At 38.4% G+C, this 23,527-nt stretch overlaps 1 protein-coding gene across 2 annotated transcripts in view; it reads right to left on the bottom strand.

Annotated features, from left to right (window-relative positions):
* Positions 1-23,527, bottom strand: part of grb10b (growth factor receptor-bound protein 10b) — a 112,312-nt gene that overhangs the window by 34,523 nt on the left and 54,262 nt on the right. For both annotated transcript variants that reach the window (XM_066690439.1, XM_066690440.1), the window contains exons 4-5: positions 14,161-14,377; positions 11,411-11,552 (exon numbers count right to left, since the gene is read on the bottom strand). In XM_066690439.1, coding sequence (XP_066546536.1) covers positions 11,411-11,552; positions 14,161-14,377 — 359 coding nt within the window. The remainder of the gene's footprint in view (positions 1-11,410; positions 11,553-14,160; positions 14,378-23,527) is intronic.

Here is a 23,527-nt window from a genome sequence, read left to right as displayed (position 1 = left end):
CCTTTAGAGGAGTAACATAATAAAGTACATAAAGTACATTTTAGAAGCATAAACTGCACTTTTTTCCCAGCTATTTTGATCCCATTAAAGCTACACCTAAGTTGTTCCAACGAGATAAAGCCCATATCACAATAGGTATGTGACAAAGATTAAAAATAAATCTAGTAAAGCTGAGGATTAATAGTGACCCGACAAAGCGCTTTCCCAGTGAGATCCACACACTTTGTTGACAGCCATAACCATTGGAAATTGCAATTTTAAATCACAAGATTCGAATGCGATAACTGTGGCTGACTAAAAGTGCGCTTGATGTCTGCCTGTGTCGGAAAGACCGTGTATGACTTTTTTGTAGTCAACTCTTCACGACTGATATACAGATATCAACTGATGCTGAACAAAATGGCACAAACATACCAAATGAAATGGCTTTTTACTCCTTTATTTAAATAATTTAACACATTTAACTCCATTCCTAGAAAAATAACAATGTGATTAGTATAGCACAGCCACTTACTCACACTGCACAACAGATCCTAGGTTTGTCTTGAAGCAACAAAAGTGAAAGCTGGGTAAAAGCGGAACCTACAGACAGTATAAGAAGACATATTACTACATTCACAACTAAATGAATCTAGTCGATGATCAAGTATCAACGAGAAGGAAATGTTCAAAGGAAATTCAAACACCTCAAAGTGTTGATTTGATTCACCGATCCAACCGTTTTGTTCCAGTTAAATTGGTACCAGGCATCCATGATCATAAAAAAACTAAAAAGGTTTTGCAAGAAGTTGGAAGAAATTGGAATGGAGCAGAACAATAATAATAAAAAAAATGTGCAAGTGAGTATTAAATAGTAATAGTAAATATTTAGTAGAAAATAGTGCATGAAAGAGTTCTCTAGTAACCCTACGCTGCAGTTTATGTAACTTTTCAGTTTGAATGTTTGAACTTGCACTTGAAGGTGACAGACAAATCAATATTGCAAAGGATTTAGTGGTGGTGGGGGAAGTGGGGGTAGTGAAGCAAAACTGATGTTATCAGGTTTGTAGGCAATAAGGAAAAACAGCTGTGTGATATAACAGCTGTAGGGAGGAATTTGATCTTTCAGCACAGAAAAGGTGTATTTCTGAAGTCAGGGAGGGGGCAGAGGGCCTGCATGATATCTGGTATTTCTGTCTCATTAAAAACACTCTTGGAAGAAAAAATACCTGGAGTTTGAATTTTTTAAATATATGGACCAACCAACAAAATAGTTCACAGGTTCTTATTAAACATGTACAAAGAAGGCTTCTGTATAATCTTAGAACAAGTTCTCTTCTCTTTTTCAGGAGTAATAATAATAATAATTAGACTTGGTTGAATTTCTTATGGGTCCCACTGACTTGAATCTCTAGGATGAGCATTTAGAGACTGACTAAGTGCAATTCCGTGAGTCACACCAATAAATAATTCACTGTTACAAATCGTCTCCTATATATCTGTCATCATAGCTGCCAAAAAGTGAGCAGGGTTTCATTTGGCTCTCCTGTTCCCTTCAACAGGCTTTTGTGCCTGAGGGAGTTACAGATCCAATATCACGCTTCATGCAAAAGTACGATACCACAATATTTGCACCAGTTCACTGCATCAAAATTATGCAGCCTGTTTTTATTTGATTTCGGTATTAATATTTCGCAAACTCCATGCCAGCAAAAATACTTATGACTGCGAACCAGTGCGCAACGATCGCAGACATCGACAACAACAAAAAATGCATTTTACGCTAATACAGTCAAGAATTAATTTTCAGTCAATCATTAAACAACAAGCAAAATGAAGACAAACAAACCAAGGGTGACGGTATACTATGAAGTTAGTATGGTTTATCATGTTTCTAAAATTAGATGTTGTAATACCCAAGGAGTTGTAAAGACCTGGAAGGTGCAGTTTAGCTGGGATTCATTTAGTTCTCCATGCTTAAGAGACACCAGAAGGCAAGCTGAGCAGAAACTTGAGCAACCTGGCAACATCCACCACTGAAAATCATTACACCCATCTGAGTGAACGACACTGAGCTGAAATTTGAAAAAGGGATTCCCAAATGGGGTTAAAAAGTAGGAGGTAGAAAGGGAGGGATGACTACACAAAATGAAAACTAGATGTGTGGTAAATTGGAAACACTTCCTTCTCAAACCTAAACTGCTCCAGTCAGCCCCTTCTCAATCTGACTATCACTCATGAGACGTCTTTGTATTCACTGAAAGAAATTGAAACCAGAGGCGGTCAAAAGAGCCTTGAGTCTGGAAAAATGTGTAAATAGTGTCTCACAATAAACATCAGTGATCTTCCAATGAGTTTCGACAACCTATTTCGTAGTCTGTGAACCGATTAGCAGGGAGGCCCACAAAGAACTAGCAGCTGTGAAGAATACAGTCCTTATTTAAGACAACCAAACTAATTAATAAGCTTTTCTTCGGGTGTGTGACTCCCTTGGTCACAATGCCTCATTACACTTAAGCTTCACTGCAGCCCTGTGTACTAATTGATTGTCCATGAAACGTGGGCATTTACAGTTTATGGTTATTTCCACCACCAAGTAAAATTTCCACACAGAAGTTGTACGGGATCAACAACAACAAATATTTCAGCAGGCACTTTGACTGTTAGGATTTTTAATTAAATTGTTTAAAGTGTAATGCTGGGACAATTAATTTAAAAGAAAAACATTTAGAACAGCCTAGGAATAACAAGAAAAATAAATGAATGGATCTGAGAACAAATTAAAATGTGACATTATTGAAAGAGACAAAATGTTACATGTCAATGGGCCAGACACATTGCAAGAAGAACAGATCAAAGATGGACAAAGGAAGTTATTGAATGGATCCCAAGAGTGGAAAAAAGATCTAGAAGACGACCACATAAAAGATGGGAAGATTAAATCAAACTTTGCAGGTGTGACATGGAATAGAGAAGCTGTAGATCAAAGCAAGTGGAAACATCTTGGGGAGGCCTTCATCCAGAATATAGTACAATATTGCGATTCAGAGAAGACATGCAACCCTAACCAAGATGTTGAAAGGCGTCAAGAACTTGTCACAATCAGAGCCAGAAGTGTTTAAAAGCCACATGTTTGTAAAGTTTTGTAAAGTCCCTGCAAAGTTGTGGTTTACATTAAAAGTAGGTAGTAGGGCCCGACAGATATATCGGAGCACCGGTATTATCGGCTGATATTTGCCTTTTACAGAAATCTGTATCGGCACATATTCCACTGATAATGCACAGATATACACTCACCTAAAGGATTATTAGGAACACCTGTTCAATTTCTCATTAATGCAATTATCTAACCAACCAATCACATGGCAGTTGCTTCAATGCATTTAGGGGTGTGGTCCTGGTCAAGACAATCTCCTGAACTCCAAACTGAATGTCTGAATGGGAAAGAAAGGTGATTTAAGCAATTTTGAGCGTGGCATGGTTGTTGGTGCCAGACGGGTCGGTCCGAGTATTTCACAATCTGCTCAGTTACTGGGATTTTCACGCACAACCATTTCTAGGGTTTACAAAGAATGGTGTGAAAAGGGAAAAACCCAGTATGCGGCAGTCCTGTGGGCGAAAATGCCTTGTTGATGCTAGAGGTCAGAGGAGAATGGGCCGACTGATTCAAGCTGATAGAAGAGCAACTTTGACTGAAATAACCACTCGTTACAACCGAGGTATGCAGCAAAGCATTTGTGAAGCCACAACACGTACAACCTTGAGGCGGATGGGCTACAACAGCAGAAGACCCCACCGGGTACCACTCATCTCCACTACAAATAGGAAAAAGAGGCTACAATTTGCACAAGCTCACCAAAATTGGACAGTTGAAGACTGGAAAAATGTTGCCTGGTCTGATGAGTCTCGATTTCTGTTGAGACATTCAGATGGTAGAGTCAGAATTTGGCGTAAACAGAATGAGAACATGGATCCATCATGCCTTGTTACCACTGTGCAGGCTGGTGGTGGTGGTGTAATGGTGTGGGAGATGTTTTCTTGGCACACTTTAGGCCCCTTAGTGCCAATTGGGCATCGTTTAAATGCCACGGCCTACCTGAGCATTGTTTCTGACCATGTCCATCCCTTTATGACCACCATGTACCCATCCTCTGATGGCTACTTCCAGCAGGATAATGCACCATGTCACAAAGGTCGAATAATTTCAAATTGGTTTCTTGAACATGACAATGAGTTCACTGTACTAAACTGGCCCCCACAGTCACCAGATCTCAACCCAATAGAGCATCTTTGGGATGTGGTGGAACGGGAGCTTTGTGCCCTGGATGTGCATCCCACAAATGTCCATCAACTGCAAGATGCTATCCTATCAATATGGGCCAACATTTCTAAAGAATGCTTTCAGCACCTTGTTGAATCAATGCCACGTAGAATTAAGGCAGTTCTGAAGGCGAAAGGGGGTCAAACACAGTATTAGTATGGTGTTCCTAATAATCCTTTAGGTGAGTGTATTTTCTCAAACTACTGGCTAAATATTTTTTTTTAAATTACCATAAAAATTATGTACCATAATTTTTTAACAGTTATGGTGCTTTAGTTTTCGCTGTAACCGACTCCAGTGGTTCTCATGTGCAGCGGCACAGTGTGCATTACTGAGCGCCGTGGTGAAACAAACACATCCACTGAGAAACACAGGGCTCATGAACCAATAAAGAGGTGTTTTACTAAAACCCTCATAACCAATAGAAAGTGTTTTTGAAAGCTGTGCTGCATTTGAGTGTCCATGGTTTTGATTCTTTATTTTTGTCATGACTGTAGATTACCATATACTATGGCATAGAGGTGCATTTTTACTGAAAAGTTAATTAAATCACTTTTCAAAATTCACAATAGTAATTAAGATTAAAAAAACAGTAAATGTTCACTGACGATGTTGATTGGATATCGGCAAACAAAAGCTGTCTCCAAATGACAAGCAAGCTCAGATAACAGAGAACAATCTAAAGAAAATGAGATTAAGACGCATCTCCCAGACAATGTTGGATAAAACAAACTATACATGATATTTATAAAACTATTTCAAATCTTACATCGTCTTTTGACTGTGAGTCGTACTGCAATATGTTTAACATACGTTTTAAATAAGTTACACTTTCGAGTGCATTTATAAATACATTTCTTAAAAACAAATGCAGCTGTGCTGTGCTGGCTGCACTATAACCTGCCCCTGTGTTATCAGCAGTATTGAGCACTGAGCAGGACTTGTGAACCTGAGAGAACCTGACGCGTGTAAAATGCAAATATAAACTAGATCAGCACTAAACACTACAACACAATCTTATTATTGACCCTTTTTCTATTTGTGTGTGAAATTGCATATACCTTGGTCTTTGTTCTAATGTATAGAACATGCATATTTTTCCTTTATTCTCCCTTATTATTATAATTTATATGTACAATGTTTGATTTGTGGTGGTTATTTATGATGAAAATTTATGTTACGTTTATTAAGTAAAATTAAAAATTAAAAAACAACCTGTCTTCAGTGCATATTTGACAATTTATCTGACAAGGAGAGATTTGTGAGATCCATGCTAGAAAATGTCTGTTTTGCATGTTAACAAATATTGGCAGATTTAATCGGTAAGCTGGAAATTCTGCTTCCCAGTTATCGGTATCGGACCCAAAAAAACCTTTATAGGTCAGTCTCTAATTTAAAGCGTCATGTACAGAAGATTTCCAAGAAAGCACAGCTATGCACAGAACAACAAAAGCTCATGCCGTATACATATGGGATGAGTGTCTATACTGAAGCCAAAGAGGATGAGGAATGTGCAATTGGACAAACTTAAGACACTCTAGGCACCATCACCGAGAAGTTCGTTATTAAGATCCAGATTGATTTGAATATGCTGCTTGTAATTGCAATAATGAAAAGAATCAGAAGTGTAAGAAAACTCAAAACTGAGCATTTAAATATAGACCACATCTACAATTATAGAGAATAACATGAAAAATCTAACTTGTCCTACTTGGTTTCCATTTTTAAAATACAAATCAGCCTTATTTTCAGTTTTAATTCAATTAAAAACGAAAACCGTGAAATGTTCTGTATTTATATAAACTTTAAATGTGAACTTGCTGTGAACTATGGGAGGTTCAATCAGTATGTTCTCAGTTCAGGCACATTACATACACTCCTACAGCCTGATAAACTGGGCTTCCATTAGGGGGCAGCCCACATCCCAATCACCAGAACATAACAAGATAAGGACAGAGTGATGAGAACAGGCCATCCAGATCAGAAGCGGCCCTATTACACTCCGACTGAATGAATTACATCTGCTAAACGTAGGTGGCGTTATAACACCATCCAAACATTTATTTTACAACTACTGAAGTATTATTTTAGTGAATGAAATGAATACTTTTCAGTCCCTTTACCTTAAATTGTCTGCTTCCAGGTTTTAAAACTACACTACTGGGTCTTTAGTTTCTTTTAATGGTTTTAGTGGGAATGGTGTGCGTCATTTGCTTCTGAAGGCATTAAGGGAGTCAAACGCCTTTTCGTATTACAATTTAATGAAAAAAAATACTTCATAAGCACTTGCTAAGATTCTGCTTTGACATCAAATAAGCAGTATATGTTTATACTTAATTGAATGCGATTTCCAGAAAGGGGAGAAAAAAAAAAAAAAAAAACGAATAAAAACAATACTTTCAATTTTTCAAGCCACTTACAGTGTGTTGTGTTGAGGGGACATTTTCAATCTGCCTCTATAATTCAATTATATTATGAAAGGATCTTTGAAGTAGACTAGAATACACTGCCAAGAGAAGCAGCTGAACTTTGTGGTACGTGATAAAAAGGGAGTAGGATATTATGCTTAGAGAGCGAGTTGAGAGTTACAGGAAGAGTTCAGAGAAAATAAAAAGCGAGAGAGAGAGCTTTTATGCACCTGGATGACATTCACTGGCTTCTGCTTCTTCCTATACAAATAAGGGTTGTCTGTGCAAGTATCACTTTGTAGACTACATCTAAAAAAAAAACATTAACAAACGGTTACAACTTCAAAGTCTCTACTTAGGTAAACAATCAAGTATTTGGAAACTAGAAGAGGCACTCTAAAGAGATGTCAACTAAAGCAGAGCATTCTGGGAAATTAACAATTCATTTCCCCATATCTCCCATGTAAAATAATACCAAATACAGTAGATACAAGAACATAAAGCAGCAGCTTGGTTTTGAAAGTACGCAGGAGCAGAAGTCGTAGTAGATTATACATTTTCAAGTCAATTTAGTGCATTAGGTCACAATTGTAAATAATCTATTAATATAGAAATACTACTTCCTAAATCAAGCCGGTTTGTACAGATAGATGTCAGCAGAACACCTTGCATCTATTCTCAGTGAGATCCATTAAATAAGTTCAGCACTGCAGAGGGAAACGGAGAGAAGGTTAACTGTGCAAAAACAACGGATGTAAAAAACACATGGAGAGTGGCATTGAAATGTGAATATTTTCCATTATTTCACTGGATAGCCATTCCTCATTTCAGGGGTCATTCCCAATTGAAAACATTTCCTACATTTGACATCATTAACTAAATATAATTGTATTTAAACAAAACCCAGCCGCAGGTTTGTCAAACGTTAGACTTCAAATTTGATCACTTAAACAAATAAATAAGCACGTAAATAAATAAATAAACACATGAAACTCCTGTAACCAATTTAAAAATAATCTGCACCACTTAGTTACACAACGGAGAGTGCTCCATCTGCATTTGATTAACTCAGCCCTTTCCATTAATAGCACTGTAGCCTGACACACTTTAAACGTCAATAACTCCCCCCCCAAACTAAATAAATCCTGTAAATGAGCTTGGAAGGAATGTATTCATAGGTTAAACAAGGAGATTGTTTGAAAATAAAACATTCTAACCGTATCATTCCAATCTAAAATGTAATTATTATTTATTACTATTCAAGTAACAGTTATTACCATTCATGAGACAGGCTTGTATGTAATAACACAAACATGCTCAAAGAGAATGATTTATTAGATAATGTTGGAACACCAGCTGTAAATTACTCCTTCGAACGCTATCAGGCTGTTTGCAAGAGACAAGCCTCAACTTATAGTTAGGCAGTATGATCAAGAACAACACATAAATTAACCCTGAGTGAGGAAGCCTATTTCTTTGATTGCTGTGGAAACTTCTGTACCACTGACTTGAAATCATGTAAAGATCTAAAAGAGGTTCAGGCCAAACTGGTAAATCATGTCTTTATCTTCATGTCTTTATCAATTAAAATATATTTTCCACCCCCGGAGAATAAAACTCTCAGTGCTTTTAGTTTTGTTTGTTTCTTTTGGTCTCGTGTGAAAATAAAGTGAGGTTAATACGAACTTCCTAGGATGGAAATGCGTCCAGATACAATCACGTAGAGGAAGGAAGGGTTTGGTTTTCAGGCTTTGTTCTTGCAGGAATCTCGCTGAAAGGGAAGTGGTTGTCTTCTCTGGGTGTTTGTGGGAAAGCGGGGTCCAGCAAGGCAGAAGGACACCAGAGGTTAAAAAGGTCCAGGGGAAAGACGGTTCGGTACGAGAACAGGGAGAAAAGGACGGGGAAGTCAGGGTTTCCTGAGAAGGAGTGATGCCTCATAAGTAAGACGCTGTGTGAAAGAGGAGGCATCCATTTCTCGGAAACTTACTGTTGTCACACCTCTGGCGAGAGCCTTTGAAAGTCTAAGATGGATTCAGATTCGCAATGAGTGTCTGAGCTACAGATTCAGGTGTTTTCTGGAGAAACACGTTACCAACGAGGGATGACACAGGTAGTAATTCGTACTAAATTTAAGCTACTGACTGTGACACAGAAAACAATCCGATAATTCTACCATGAATAAGAAAATATAGTGGATACTATTGGCACAAGCACACACACGCACACACTTCCATTCATAAGATTTTGTCCACACTAATGCACATGCTTAACATAATTTCCAGTTTTTCCATTCTGCTTAGAATTAAGAAAAACATTTGTTTGTGTGTTATCAAACACTTCAGCTTGCATTTAAGTGTTTGGAGTGTGAGATATTGCTGGCATTCACCGTATCATTTCGATTTCTGACAGGGAAAACACTTTTTTTTTCCTTTTTCTTTTTTAAATGAATCACCAAAGAGGAAACAAAGTTGGCCAACATTTTACACAAAATGCATTGAGAATATGTATCTGGTACATAACAGGAAATACATCTGAATTCTGCATATCTAGAAGGAAAACAGAACAGAATAGCTGTCCTATGAAGCCAAGAAGTGACTCATATGAAAAAATGGTGCTTTAGACAAAAAGCAGAATGACTCGAGGATGTTGGTAAATTCTTACTCCAGTTAGCCTGACAACAACCTTTAACACAAACATAAACCTAAATTTAGTTAATATGGTACTCCACCACAAGTCAAATAATCTCGGCAAGCTGTCTCTGTCTTCCCGGGCAGCTGGTCGAATGATTCAGAGCAAAACACTGAGCTATTGTTATATTTTGTTTCTTTTATTTTCAATATATTTATTTTTCGACCTTGCTGTTCTCAATTGATAGACTGCCTTTTCAGCTAGCATACATCGCAGTGATTATTTTAGAATGGTACTGAACGTATGACATTTCATTATAAATATCAAAGTCTCATCAAAAAGAAACCCATAAGTCAATTTCCTGAGAGTCACTCATAGAAGACCAATCAAAACAACTAACTTTACTTAGACTTCACCATTTGAAACATAATTGTGCCCATTGACTGTTACCGCTCTATTAGTTTTCCTTATAAAGTCTTTCACACAGATTTCTGATTGACACTGTAGTTCATTAAACCAGTCACTGCAATCCCTCTGAATCTGTTGCTTCCCTGCCGATTGAAGGTTTCCAATATAAACACCGCAAAGCTGGCCAGAATCAGAAACAAGAGATAGTGGAAGCTTCTTTGGAATCTATGTGGCTACAAATATGTTGATTAATCAGGCCTTGTGAATAGGTGAGAAGAGGGTTTAGTTGTGCACATTCTTCAAACATTAGCAACACAAGTAAAGTTTGAAAAATAGTAGGACTTGCTTAATAAATACAGGTTGACAGCAGAGCCATACATTATTTTTACAAGCAAATCTTAAATAAATAATGCATATATTCTTAATATACCAAGTAAGGCAATCAAACATCATTATATTACATCAAATACAGGCTGAGAAAGATGCATAAGGTAATATATTTATACATGCAAAGCTTAAAAAATAGGATGAATATTACAACAATCTTAACTTAGGCACAGAAGACCCATCAGTACTGGACATAATCTTCTGTTAGACCCTTTTCTCAGCAACAGCACTCTCTGAAGCATTACATTTGGTCTAAAAAAGATCTATAGAAACCAAAGTACAACTTTTAAGGCCTGAAAAGCACCCTTTCAGCTACAAATAAGAATGGGTCTCATCCTCCCTTCATTACATTTCAACTTCAATGACAAATGCCTTGCAGGTTTTCAATGTCCTTAATCCTAGTTGGTTAATATAGTTTCTATTGAAAACAGACGGGGGGATTAAACACAATGGCAAATGTGTGGATTTCAATTATGCCAGATGAAATTCAGCAGACAGCAGTGGGCGAGAATTGCAAAATACCACCCACCAAGCCCAGAAACTCCCACAACACACACTGACAGCGGACTTGCAAGATGCACCTGCCCAAGAAACAATACACAAGACAGGCACAGGAAAATTATGCCCTGCTGGCATGTGCTTTACCAGGTACAATCCACATGATGTCACTGGATAGATATTATACGCTCTAGGGAAAAATTATAGGACTAGGCCACAAGTGAACAAGTGACAATCTTTGTTAGTTGTCAATCACCTCTTGGTCATGAATATCCCTAAAACAATCACTACAGCCATGCTTCAATTAAAACCACTAATCAAAATAGTGAAAAAACAAGTAAAAACAAAATCAACAAAGAAACCAAACCAAGCGAAATCAGGTCAATTCTGGGGAAGTATCCGGGATTGCACACCAATCAGACCGGTTTTGTGTATTTCTTTAACATTAACATTGCAAATTACCGAGAAATATAACTAGTTGCATTGCTGCAGAATGAGAATGCCACTTACTACACCTCAGGTTGCAGCTTTGGCCAGCAGCTCTCAACTTAAAAATAGACAGAGCTACTAAAACTACTGCGGCATGGTCTAAGGCTAAGACGTCAGAGGTTTGGAAAAAGGAATGTCAATCATTTCAACGTAATTTCAGCTGATCAGTCACGTTGCAACAGAAGGAAAATTGAATACACTGTCTTAGTGGGTACATACATCTGTGCATGTTAGCGACTGCAATCTAGCCTTTGAACAGCAGTGTGGACAGAAATGTGGAACAGTTTCTTACGTATTTGCCAGAAGGCTGACACTGAGGTAACGAGCCAGGACTGAGGACAGGAGAGTTGGCCGGGCTGCACAGTTCAGGAAAGGGGTTGGGGATGGCTGGCAGAGACGATGTCCGGAGTTGCTGTTCCTCCTCTTGAAGTCTCCTGCACAGATTGAAAACAGGAAAAAAATAAAATGAAAAATCTTCTGATGTCAATACTCAGATGGACTTTAATGTTTTGAAAGGGCCTGCCAAAGTCATTTCTTAGGTCAAACTCAGTTGAGACAACAGGGAAAAGGGGCATGTTTCTTTTAGAGGCACTTTTTTAGTTCAAATGTATTAATGGGAAAACATTTCTATATTTCATTATCATCAGAAAACAAAACCCTACATTTTTATATACTTACATTTAAAATACATACTGTATGTAAACCAGACATACTGGGACAGAAAGTAGATTAATATGAAATAGGATGTAAGCCAAACTGTGGCTTAAATGATTGGTTTGTGGGATTTCTCTGGCCATCTAACTGTTTCCAGTTCAGTGAGAGAATTTGGTTTATGTGGTTTCTTCCTCTTTCACTGTCTGAGTTCATCCCAGAGATGTTCTACTGAATTGAGGTCAGGACTATGTGCAGGCAGTGAAGTGTTTTCAACATTATTTTCCTTCGCTCAGTGGACTAACACTGTATTCTGTGGAGTCAGGACACATTACACATAGGGAGAAATATGCTATCAGTTAACCAAGTTCCTAAGATAAGTGATTAGTCATTGGCTTTATTAATGAGATTTTCTTTTGGCATAAACAGCTGCAGAATAGCTGAATAGCAGAGCTCCACCTTCCCTGTCAAATTAACTAGTCATTTCCAAGCAGCAACTGTGTCTTTGACGTGTTTACATACATGACAAAGTGAAGTGTGACTTGGGGGTTGCTTGTTCAAATTCAACCTATGAATTGTTGAATTTCTCGGCAAGACTGACTAATAAGAAGAACATAAAGTTTACAAATGAGAGGAGGCCATTCAACCCATTTTGCTAATTTGGTATGCATTAATAACTAATCCAAGGATCCTATCCAGTCTATTTTTAAATGTTCCCAAATTTTCAGCTTCAACCACATCGCTGGGGAGTTTGTTCCAGATTGTGACGCCTCTCTGTGTGAAGAAGTGTCTCCTGTTTTCCATCTTGAATGCCTTGAAGCCCAATTTCCATTTGTGTTCCCGGGTGCGTGTGTCCCTGCTGATCTGGAAAAGCTCCTCTGGTTTGATGCGGTCAATGCCTTTCATGATTTTGAAGACTTGAATCAAGTCCCCACGTAGTCTCCTCTGTTCCAGGGTGAAAAGGTTCAGTTCCCTCAGTCTCTCAGTAGGACATTCCCTTCAGACCTGGAATAAGTCTGGTTGCTCTCCTCTGAACTGCCTCTAGAGCAGCGATATCTTTCTTGAAGTGTGGAGCCCAGAACTGTCCACAGTATCCAGATGAGCTCTAACTAGTGCATTGTACAGTCTGAACATCACTGCCCTTGTTCTCAATTCTACACTTTTCACAATATACCCTAGCATTCTGTTTGCCTTTTTTATTGCTTCCCCACATTGTTTGGATGGAGAAAGTGAGGAGTCCACGTAGACTCCTAGGTCTCTCGTGTGTTACTTCATCTAGTTCTATTCCTCCCATAGTGTAATTACAGTGGACATTTTTGTTACCTGCATGTAATACCTTGCACTTGTCCACATTGAATTTCATGTCAGGTGTCGGCCCACAACCAAATATTATCTAAGTCCCTTTGAATAGCCTGTGCTGCCGAGATTGTATTTGCTGAGCCACCTATTTTAGTATCATCTGCAAATTTGATAAGTTTGCTAACTATCCCAGAGTCCAGATCATTAATATAGATTAGAAAAAGCACAGGCCCTAATACTGATCCCTGTGGAACTCCACTAACAACCTCTAATAGACCCCCTCTGTTTCCTATACTTCAACCAGATCATAATCCATCTACTAACATTACCCTGAATACCTACAGTTTCCAATTTGAGGATCAGTCTTTGGTGTGGAACCTTATCAAAAGCTTTTTGAAAATCAGTATATCATAAAGTATATCATATCATATATGCTTTCACGTGATCTACAGCTGCAGTTGCATGTTCAAAAAATTCTAATAATTTAGTAAGACATGATCTGCCTCGTCTAAACCCATGTTGACTATCAACAAGAATATGGTCTTCATTAAGATGCTCCTCTATTAACTGTCTAATAATTTTTTCCAACATTTTACAGGTGATGAGACTGATTGGTCTGTAGTTTCCTGGCTCAGTTTTGTCCCCTTTCTTGTGGATTGGTATGACATTTGCTGTCTTCCAGTCAGTTGGCACATCCCCTGTTCTAAGTGTCATTTGGAATATTTGAGTTAGAGGCCTATAAACAATTTCCCTCATTTTTTATTTTTTTAAGTACTATTGGAAATATCCCATCTGGCCCAGGTGATTTATTTTTAATTCTGCTAGTCCCTTTAGTACCTCCTCCTCATTTATCCTGATCTCTGTTAGGGTTTGACTGGACTGGTTGTTAACCTGTGGCATAGTAGGTGGTAGGTGGTAAACCCTGGATAAGAGCGTCTGCCAAGAAATAAAAATAATAAACTCTAAAAATACACATATTTTCTCCTCCCCTCTCCTTCCCTGCAGTAATTAGTGGAGGAACGAGAGGTTAAAGCAGGGAACATGTGGTTACGCAGCTGACAAGGGTTCAGGAACAAGAGCCATGTACTGTACCTTACAGCAAGAATGTGCATCGGCTGAGACCTTTTCACTTTCTGGTGCGGGGATGTTGGTTGCACGGAGCTTATTCCTGAGGTCTGGAGGTTTGCACGTTGTAACTGACCATTCTGGAGAAGTGGCGTCGAATCGGACTGCACGTTGCACGTAGAATACAAGTTTTCAAACGAAGAGTTCATGTCATTTACCAAAGCTTCCAGATCAACATCATCTTCTGCAAAGAAAAAACAAGAGGAAAGATTTGATATCAAGATCACTATAACGATGGCATTTATTGTGATTGCCGTACAGAAGGCTGAACATGATTACAATGCTGACATTTTTGCAGTGAATTGAAGTTTCATTGATGTTATAATTGCCTAAAAGTGTAGCAGGATGCACACCAGGCTACATTAGGTACATTAGACAAGACCTGCAACACTTGAAAAATGTAACCATCAGCTGTAAAACATAATGACAAAGTGCTTAGGGTTCACAAAAGTGCCAATTGTGCATCAGGTCCACAAATTGTCTCTAAAGAGTAGGTACACAATGATGTAATTTTCATGGGAGAAACAGACACTGCAGTGTTTGCTACAGCTCTGCAGGCGAAACAGATGCAAAAGACAAGGTTAATCAAGAGACATAGTGGAAAGGTTTGCAGAGGGCATTGACCACATCAAAACAGAGGAGCTTTTCCAGATCAGCAGGGACACACGCACCCGGGGACACAAATGGAAATTGGGCTTCAAGGCATTCAAAACGGAAAACAGGAGACACTTCTTTACACAGAGAGGCGTCACAATCTGAACAAACTCCCCAGCGATGTGGTTGAAGATGAAAATTTGGGAACATTTAAAAATAGACTGGATAAGATCCTTGGATCACTTAGTTATTAATGGACACCAAACAAGCAAGATGGGTCGAATGCCCTCCTCTCATTTGTAAACTTTCTTATGTTCTTATAGCAAGCCATGACTCACTAACTTACCAGAAAATTTAACCTATAATATACAACAACCTCTCTCTCTTTACTGGAACATCAGCAGTTCTGTCACTGGTCAACTTTTCCATGGTCAAGGAAAATATGACCGTTCTCTCTTTTATTGCAAGAAAGCAACTACAATTAATACTGTGGAGCTATGTAGAAGTTGGCAGTAACAAAAGCATCTGTATACAAAAACTGGATTTTTCAGGGCTGCCAGAGACCCTTTGGGGAATCAGGGAATGCCACATGTAAAATATATTAATGCTGTTCAGTTGTGATTACAGTGTAGTTAGTTGTTTATTGTTACTTATGTATTCTACATTTTGACATAAGGAATTTGTTCTGGTTGTGAAGACTTCAGTTTTTTATCACGACTAAAGATCCCCACTATTATCATACTCATGACCCATCAAATGCCAACACAGCATGCCAGTTAAACAGCATATAGGTCATGGAGCTTTACTGCAGTGCAAGGGAATTAGGGAATCTCAAGTTTCAATGACAATCACTGGTTAAAACTATGACACTTGAGTTCCCGGCATCGGTGACGTCTGTCTTTGTTGTACAGTGTTCTCAAAGGACTCCTGCTTCACAGATGATCATTAAAAATAACCCCATCCTTATAACACAATGTTTTCTGTCACAACACGAGAAGTACAGGCGATTAAAACCAAACGTCAGATGTAAAAAAAAACATTATACTTAAGAGAAGTTTCCAAATACAACAATACTTGGGAGACATCCTTCTGGGAAATCAGTGGTAAAAGCTTTAAAGTTCAGTGGTTACATGATGACGTATAGATGATCTCAAACCGAGGCCCAGTGGCTGAAAGCTTTTGTATACAACTAAGAAATAATTTGTAGTCTTGGAACATGGATTTCTATCGCATTATATGTCAGATCCCTTTTTAAAAATAATTGCACAGGTATTTCAGCATAAGATTCATACATTTAACAAACCAGGCTCTTCCCAGCCAAGGAAATATAAACGTTCAGCACAATACCATCTCACACGTCCTTTCAGGTCAGTGACCGGCTGTGGAATGGCTGCAGCGGGACAGTACTGACATGAGACACTTCCCGCAGCCAAATCTCATGCGCCATGGGCCGTACAGTGACCTTGCAGGCTTTCGTTCATCCCTTTCTCCCCAGAAGAAAGATTTTAACCAATAGCTACTGCTGACAATGAAAGGATGACTAGAATAAAGCCATTAAAGCTTAGTAAAGCAGTTGCAAGGTTTGACTCTTTCAAAAACAGTGATTAGCACCACAATTAATTTGATCCGTCCCTTTGCCATCATGCAGACACTACCATTAAGTGTCTCTTTCACAAAGCAGAGCTCAAAAATCACCAGGTTATCTTAAGGTAAGTATGCTTTGTACAATCCCACTGGTCCAAAGTCCCACTGGCTTCTGTAGGACCTGTTGAGGGTATAAGTATCAACTGTTGGCCTACATAATATATTCAGCCTCACTGTAGTGACTAAAACCAGGTTTGTTTACCACCAATGGTCACTGCTGTTCCTGCGGAGAACATGGTCTATATCTACAGACAGAAACATATTTTTACATACCCCAGGATGAAAAGTATTTGAGAGAAGACAAAACCTATTTTTTTAATGAGGGAAAATTGATCACGTTCGGTCCTCTACAGTACCATTTATAGGCCCATCCAAGTCGGAAAGGAAAAGCGTTCTAATCTCCCGAGTTTTGTGCCTCTCAGCCTCCTCAGAGGGAATTCTGGAAACATCTTGAGAGACCGTATGCAGGTCTCCGCACCTGGGCTGCTGCTAAGTGCTTGTTTTAAATCGAAGGGGCCGGTGGCCATTGATCTGAGAGATACTATGTGGCCAAACACTCCTACAATTTGAACATTTACAACAAAATGCAGCTTTGGAGCAGATTTCCGAGAAGTACTACAGCGCTGCATGGAGTCATTTTAATTCTGAAAATAGGCAGTGAAACAAGTCATAAGCACTCAAGGAGAGATTTAGCACAGGCGGGGGAATATGGCACTGGCCAGTTTTCGATGAATGGTATTGCTTGTTGCAGGGAATGGATTTGAGTTTTTCTGTTGCATTATGATTCCTAGGGGATGCAAAGTATTTGTAAGCTGAAATTCAAGTGTAGCCAATCATTACAACTTTATTGGCTTTTTAATTTTTTTTTTTTATTAGATACAAGGTATTTTCAGCGCATTCCAAATATCATGACTTGGTGCTCTGCGGCAGCTCAATTCATATATATTTTTTAAAGTTTCCAAAACGAGCCATCACTTAATTACATTTTCCAGAAGTATCCTCCCATTGTTTGCCTGTGGTCTCTTTCACCCCTCTAACCTTTTGGATTTATAAGAAAGAAGACAGGACGCCAGACAATTCATCTCGAGACACTGTCACTGCCAGATTCAAGGCCGAGTTCAAAGACATTCTTCGGTGTGAAACAAATGAAACCAGATGTAAACAATTTGCCTTAGACAAACTTTTGCAATCACAGCACTGGAGAAAGAATATCTATAATTAACACGAGCAAACCTATAATAAGTTAACTCCCTTTGAGAAAATAAGCCTGCGAAAATCACTATCTCTGAGCGTCACGGAAAGTGCCAATAGTGTACTATCACTCTCACAAAACATCAGCCTGTAAGGCATACAGAGAATGTACACACAGACAAACAGACGCACAGAAAACATCACAAACGTGTTTCAGACCACCGATGCTACACTCAGCAACTGTTGCATGTGAATGCCTTTAATCCAATTAGTCCCCAAGTCAAGCAATAAATCCAGAGCAAACTCATAACCCACTCTTCTTTCACCGATCATATGTTTTGGAGTCTGATCAAACCACACATTGATTAACAAAAAAACGAGTTCACAAAGACCTGGCACGTTACTGCCGAAACCTGTTCAAGCTGTTAGCACTGCGGCCTCAGCTTATTGAATGTATTCCTGATTTCTGGTTTCTGCAATTGGGGACTGGATTTGACATGTCCTCTCAAACTGGGATTGCTTTCATTTTTTTTGTTTTTAAATGACAGGTAAAGGATTATGTCAGTTGATTTTAGATCCCCTCTTCACATATGGTCCATTGTACTTGCCAAGGGAAGAACACTTCATCAAAAAAAGAGAACGTGCAAATTTTGGAAATAAGTCACAAAGCAGTGTTATCTTAGTTACTCAGACTTTAAACAGGCATTAAGCCAACGATCTATTTTCTTTTCCGGTTACAAAGCACACTATCACTTCTCACTCATTTATTTACTTAAAATTAAAACCCATTTTCCCTTTAAACAATGTTTGTGTGTGTGTGTACCCTGCAAATGTATATTAAAGGTGATTTAAACATATATCTCAATGAAAAGGGAATGTTTTTATGATTCTCCCATCATAATGAAACGGTTACGCCGGAGATGAAGAGCTAAAAATTACACCTTTGTGATGTGGTCTGAACCTGTATTCAGTTTTGTGTTGACAGAGTGGCTTAACTGTGGCACACTGTACAGTTTCTCATGATAAACTGGCGCCCGTAAGACCGTTTTTTTTCCCCCCATCGGTTTGAGAATTTGGTTTTGTGACGCACCTAAACTGCACGCAAAGGATAATTATAGCCTCTAAGGCCCAGCCTTTTGCCCGAGCCACCTGCAATTGTCACTGAAGTATAAGTTACTGTGACTGGCATTTTTTATTATAAATATTAGTGTTTTTAACAGTCAGGCCTAAATGAATATGGAGAAAAAAATCCCATAACAAAATACAATACAGTAGATGGTATTCTATGAGTGACAAATATAACTAATTATCTATTGAGAGGAAAGAAATCAGCCTTGTCAAATATTTAATGCACCTTTCAAAGCAGACTCGAATACAGATAGATGGATATTAGGAAAAAAAAAAAACAGCACTGAATGGTGAAGCAGCAACTGTTAGCTGGAGATTTCTCGACATGGAAAGTGGAACAGATTCTGCATTGGAGGAAGACGTCTTCTGAGTTTATAAATATTGCTTAAGGGTACTGTAACCATATCACTCATGCTGTGGTTATGAAGTGGAACAAATATTTAGATATAATCCACTTTCCTGCTGCAGTGAGCTCAGGTCTGGTTTATAAAGAAAAAAAGGACTATAAAAAGAGGAAGGCAGAGACTCTGGGGAAAAAAAAACGACAAACAGCTCCCTCTGCCGAATGAAATAAAACTGTACCGCAGCTTGTATTCCACTAGTCAGTCTTACAGTACTTTACCCATAAAGATGCCACCTGTACCATGCATAACACACTAGGTATTTTGCTGCTGAATATAATTTCAAATACATCCCTTTTTATACAGGCGTTGCAGAAAAGAAAAGGCACATTTCACCAAACACTATATTGTTAAAAAACCTCCAGAAATAGCTTACACATGTGCAAAGTTTAAAATCTCTACTCTCCCTGATTGCGACTGGTGAATCTAATTAAGTTTCTGAATATTACCGTTATGACAACACTGCCTGATATAGTTTAACATACAACGAGCTAAAAGAGGGAATACATTAGGGATTATGAACTGGTTTTGCAAGTAATTATGTTATTACAAGTAACTGCCTATATGTAGAGAGATTTAAATAAATAGGTAGAAGTGTACAAATTCAGGAAAATATTCTCGAAATGATACACCTCAAAAAAATCAATAAAATAAACCAGGTGTATGGGAATTAATTATGATGAATATATGGTCTGAAATAGATTAGGGTTAGAAACATGTTTTCGAATATAGGACTATGGTATCGTGTTTTTATTTGGACATCCAGTTTCAGACATTTCTTATTATGAGGCTTGTAATGAAAATAATATCAACACCACAATGTTGGTAAAATGACGAGCACTGCTGATAACACAACATTTATTTTCATTTTCTACTCCGATAACCCTGAAAAGCTTTATTTCTAGAATTGATGTCTGCTTTTGGATATTAAAAATCATATACACTCACCTAAAGGATTATTAGGAACACCATACTAATACTGTGTTTGACCCCCTTTCGCCTTCAGAACTGCCTTAATTCTACGTGGCATTGATTCAACAAGGTGCTGAAAGCATTCTTTAGAAATGTTGGCCCATATTGATAGGATAGCATCTTGCAGTTGATGGAGATTTGTGGGATGCACATCCAGGGCACGAAGCTCCCGTTCCACCACATCCCAAAGATGCTCTATTGGGTTGAGATCTGGTGACTGTGGGGGCCAGTTTAGTACAGTGAACTCATTGTCATGTTCAAGAAACCAATTTGAAATGATTCGACCTTTGTGACATGGTGCATTATCCTGCTGGAAGTAGCCATCAGAGGATGGGTACATGGTGGTCATAAAGGGATGGACATGGTCAGAAACAATGCTCAGGTAGGCCGTGGCATTTAAACGATGCCCAATTGGCACTAAGGGGCCTAAAGTGTGCCAAGAAAACACCCCCCACACCATTACACCACCACCACCAGCCTGCACAGTGGTAACAAGGCATGATGGATCCATGTTCTCATTCTGTTTACGCCAAATTCTGACTCTACCATCTGAATGTCTCAACAGAAATCGAGACTCATCAGACCAGGCAACATTTTTCCAGTCTTCAACTGTCCAATTTTGGTGAGCTTGTGCAAATTGTAGCCTCTTTTTCCTATTTGTAGTGGAGATGAGTGGTACCCGGTGGGGTCTTCTGCTGTTGTAGCCCATCCGCCTCAAGGTTGTACGTGTTGTGGCTTCACAAATGCTTTGCTGCATACCTCGGTTGTAACGAGTGGTTATTTCAGTCAAAGTTGCTCTTCTATCAGCTTGAATCAGTCGGCCCATTCTCCTCTGACCTCTAGCATCAACAAGGCATTTTCGCCCACAGGACTGCCGCATACTGGATGTTTTTCCCTTTTCACACCATTCTTTGTAAACCCTAGAAATGGTTGTGCGTGAAAATCCCAGTAACTGAGCAGATTGTGAAATACTCAGACCGGCCCGTCTGGCACCAACAACCATGCCACGCTCAAAATTGCTTAAATCACCTTTCTTTCCCATTCAGACATTCAGTTTGGAGTTCAGGAGATTGTCTTGACCAGGACCACACCCCTAAATGCATTGAAGCAACTGCCATGTGATTGGTTGGTTAGATAATTGCATTAATGAGAAACTGAACAGGTGTTCCTAATAATCCTTTAGGTGAGTGTACATTGAAAAGGTATAAAATCCTAAATACTCTTCACAATAAACTTCAGCTCCTTACAAAGGCTTTACAATGTAATCTGTGAATATATACATTGATTGAGTTCTACACTCTTCCTCAACTTTACTACGTTTCATATATTTAGATTTTTTTATTATTGGTTTAAAAATAAAAAATAAAAAGTGCAGTAACACATTACACCACTAGATGCTCCCAAAGGACAATTTACCTTTTTATCCTGAACCATCCAAACACTAATTTCAATTTTCAGACAAATCTGTCTTTACAAGAGTAATGTAGGCTAATTATGATTTCACTATACTTAAAAACCATGCATTACAGCAGCCTTCAAACATACAAAACACCAATCAGTTCTGACCAACAGCTATGATAAGTGCCAAAATACAACCACTTTAACCTAATGAGTAAACATTTTTGTCCTAAAATAGTTTTCATTACAAATACCAGCACAGGGATAACTTCAATATTAAATAACTGAGAAACTCTGAGCAACTGTGCAACTCATTGTTAAGCATTTTAATCAAACAAATGGTATGGAAAAACACTCAATTTCATTTGAACAAACTAACATAATACTCACAATTGGTTAACATACACAATCAAATAAATTGACCAAAAAGGCCAATTTTACGCTAGAAAATATAGAATTCCTGATGTTGTTTTCTATGTACCCACCAGGTTATATATAAATAGTAATTTGCTACAGTTGATATACTGCTATTTAAGGCTGTATAAGTACTTTTGTTTGCTAGGGCCTCAAGATTATGTTCTCTAGAGCTGCAAAACATCTCCATTGATCTTTTAAAAGCTCGACCACAAAGTGCTCTTCTTCGCTTGCTGCATTTCAATTTGCCTACACTGTACCTCGGCCCTGTTTTACTGCTAGTTGGAAGAGTAGAATAAAATGCTTAATGCGTGAATCGATCTTTCATAAATGACTGATTTACAGAGGAGAGCCACGCCGAGACAAGATGCATAAGCCGAAAGTCGTCCGACAATAAAAATAAATACAACACAATTACTCTACGCTGTATAATAAGGCAACAGCCTCCTAATGTCAATAAATCAAAGGGCTTTTAAAAGGCCAGAGAGGAGTCCAATCTCTGACACTAACAGATAGAAAGAGTGGAACTAGTGCAGGCTTTTACAATAATTGCATCTATACAGATGGTATACAATAAATCACTCGGGGTAGCCAATTTGACTGTAAATCACGGAAGGCCTAGATTAAAACTGTTGAAAAACTCCTGGCAATTTGTAAATTGAAGGCATAGCTAGTAAAACTCTCTAAGGACCACGATAATACCAAACAAAGTCTGACAGTGACGAAGCCCAAAGAGAATTTTTAACCCTTCCCAAAGAGGTGCTTTACAGTCTATTGTATCCAACACCGATGTCTGACGCAACAGGATTAACAGGTATCCCAAAGTCCCTCACTACGTCTGCCACAGTCAGCATTAACATTTACAGAAGAAACGTTGGCTTCACGCCAGAGGATATCTGCAATATATCTGCTTCCGTTCTTTCCCAAGCATTTTCAGAAAACTCTTCATTGTGTGGTTCACTGACTCTCACCTTATATGAACTTAGTAACACACAGCGCCACAGAAAAAAGTGTCATCACAGAACCAGGCTGTAGACGGAGTAATACACATCCCCAAAGCCTGTTTTCATGTATTAATGGTGCAAATAGGGAAGTCATATGATGGAAATAGCTGTTCTAGTGTCTGACTAAGAAAACAGTCCACATTGTTTTAGGAAAGGTCAAAACTTTCCCTCAAATCACTGTAAAAAAACAACAACCTGCTATTTTTTTTTTTTTACGATTTTTACGATTGTCCTCCGTGATTCACCTACCACATCATTTTGCATTTGCAAAACAGGAAACAGTTTAAATTAAATCTCTTATTCACATCCTTCCTGATTTCACCTAAAACACCCATCTGAGCTGGAAGGAACCTTGGAGAAAATCTGAAACAAGACTTTACTTGTATAGAGCAGGAAATACATTTTTAAAAAAATGACAATAAAAATCCCCCACAGGTTGCAGATGTATGAAAAGGTTTTAGCAAAACCAAATATCAATAAATAAATGATAAAAATAAGAAAAAGATAGAAGGAAAGTTAGTGGAGTGTATAAAAACCCCAACTTATCTGAGCTACCCAAGAGTAAATAAGGTAATCATTTTCCATTTG

The sequence above is a fragment of the Amia ocellicauda genome, chromosome 18, assembly GCF_036373705.1.
Source record: "Amia ocellicauda isolate fAmiCal2 chromosome 18, fAmiCal2.hap1, whole genome shotgun sequence".
In the NCBI taxonomy this organism is placed as follows: domain Eukaryota; kingdom Metazoa; phylum Chordata; class Actinopteri; order Amiiformes; family Amiidae; genus Amia; species Amia ocellicauda.
This window is presented reverse-complemented; position numbering and strand designations above follow the sequence as displayed.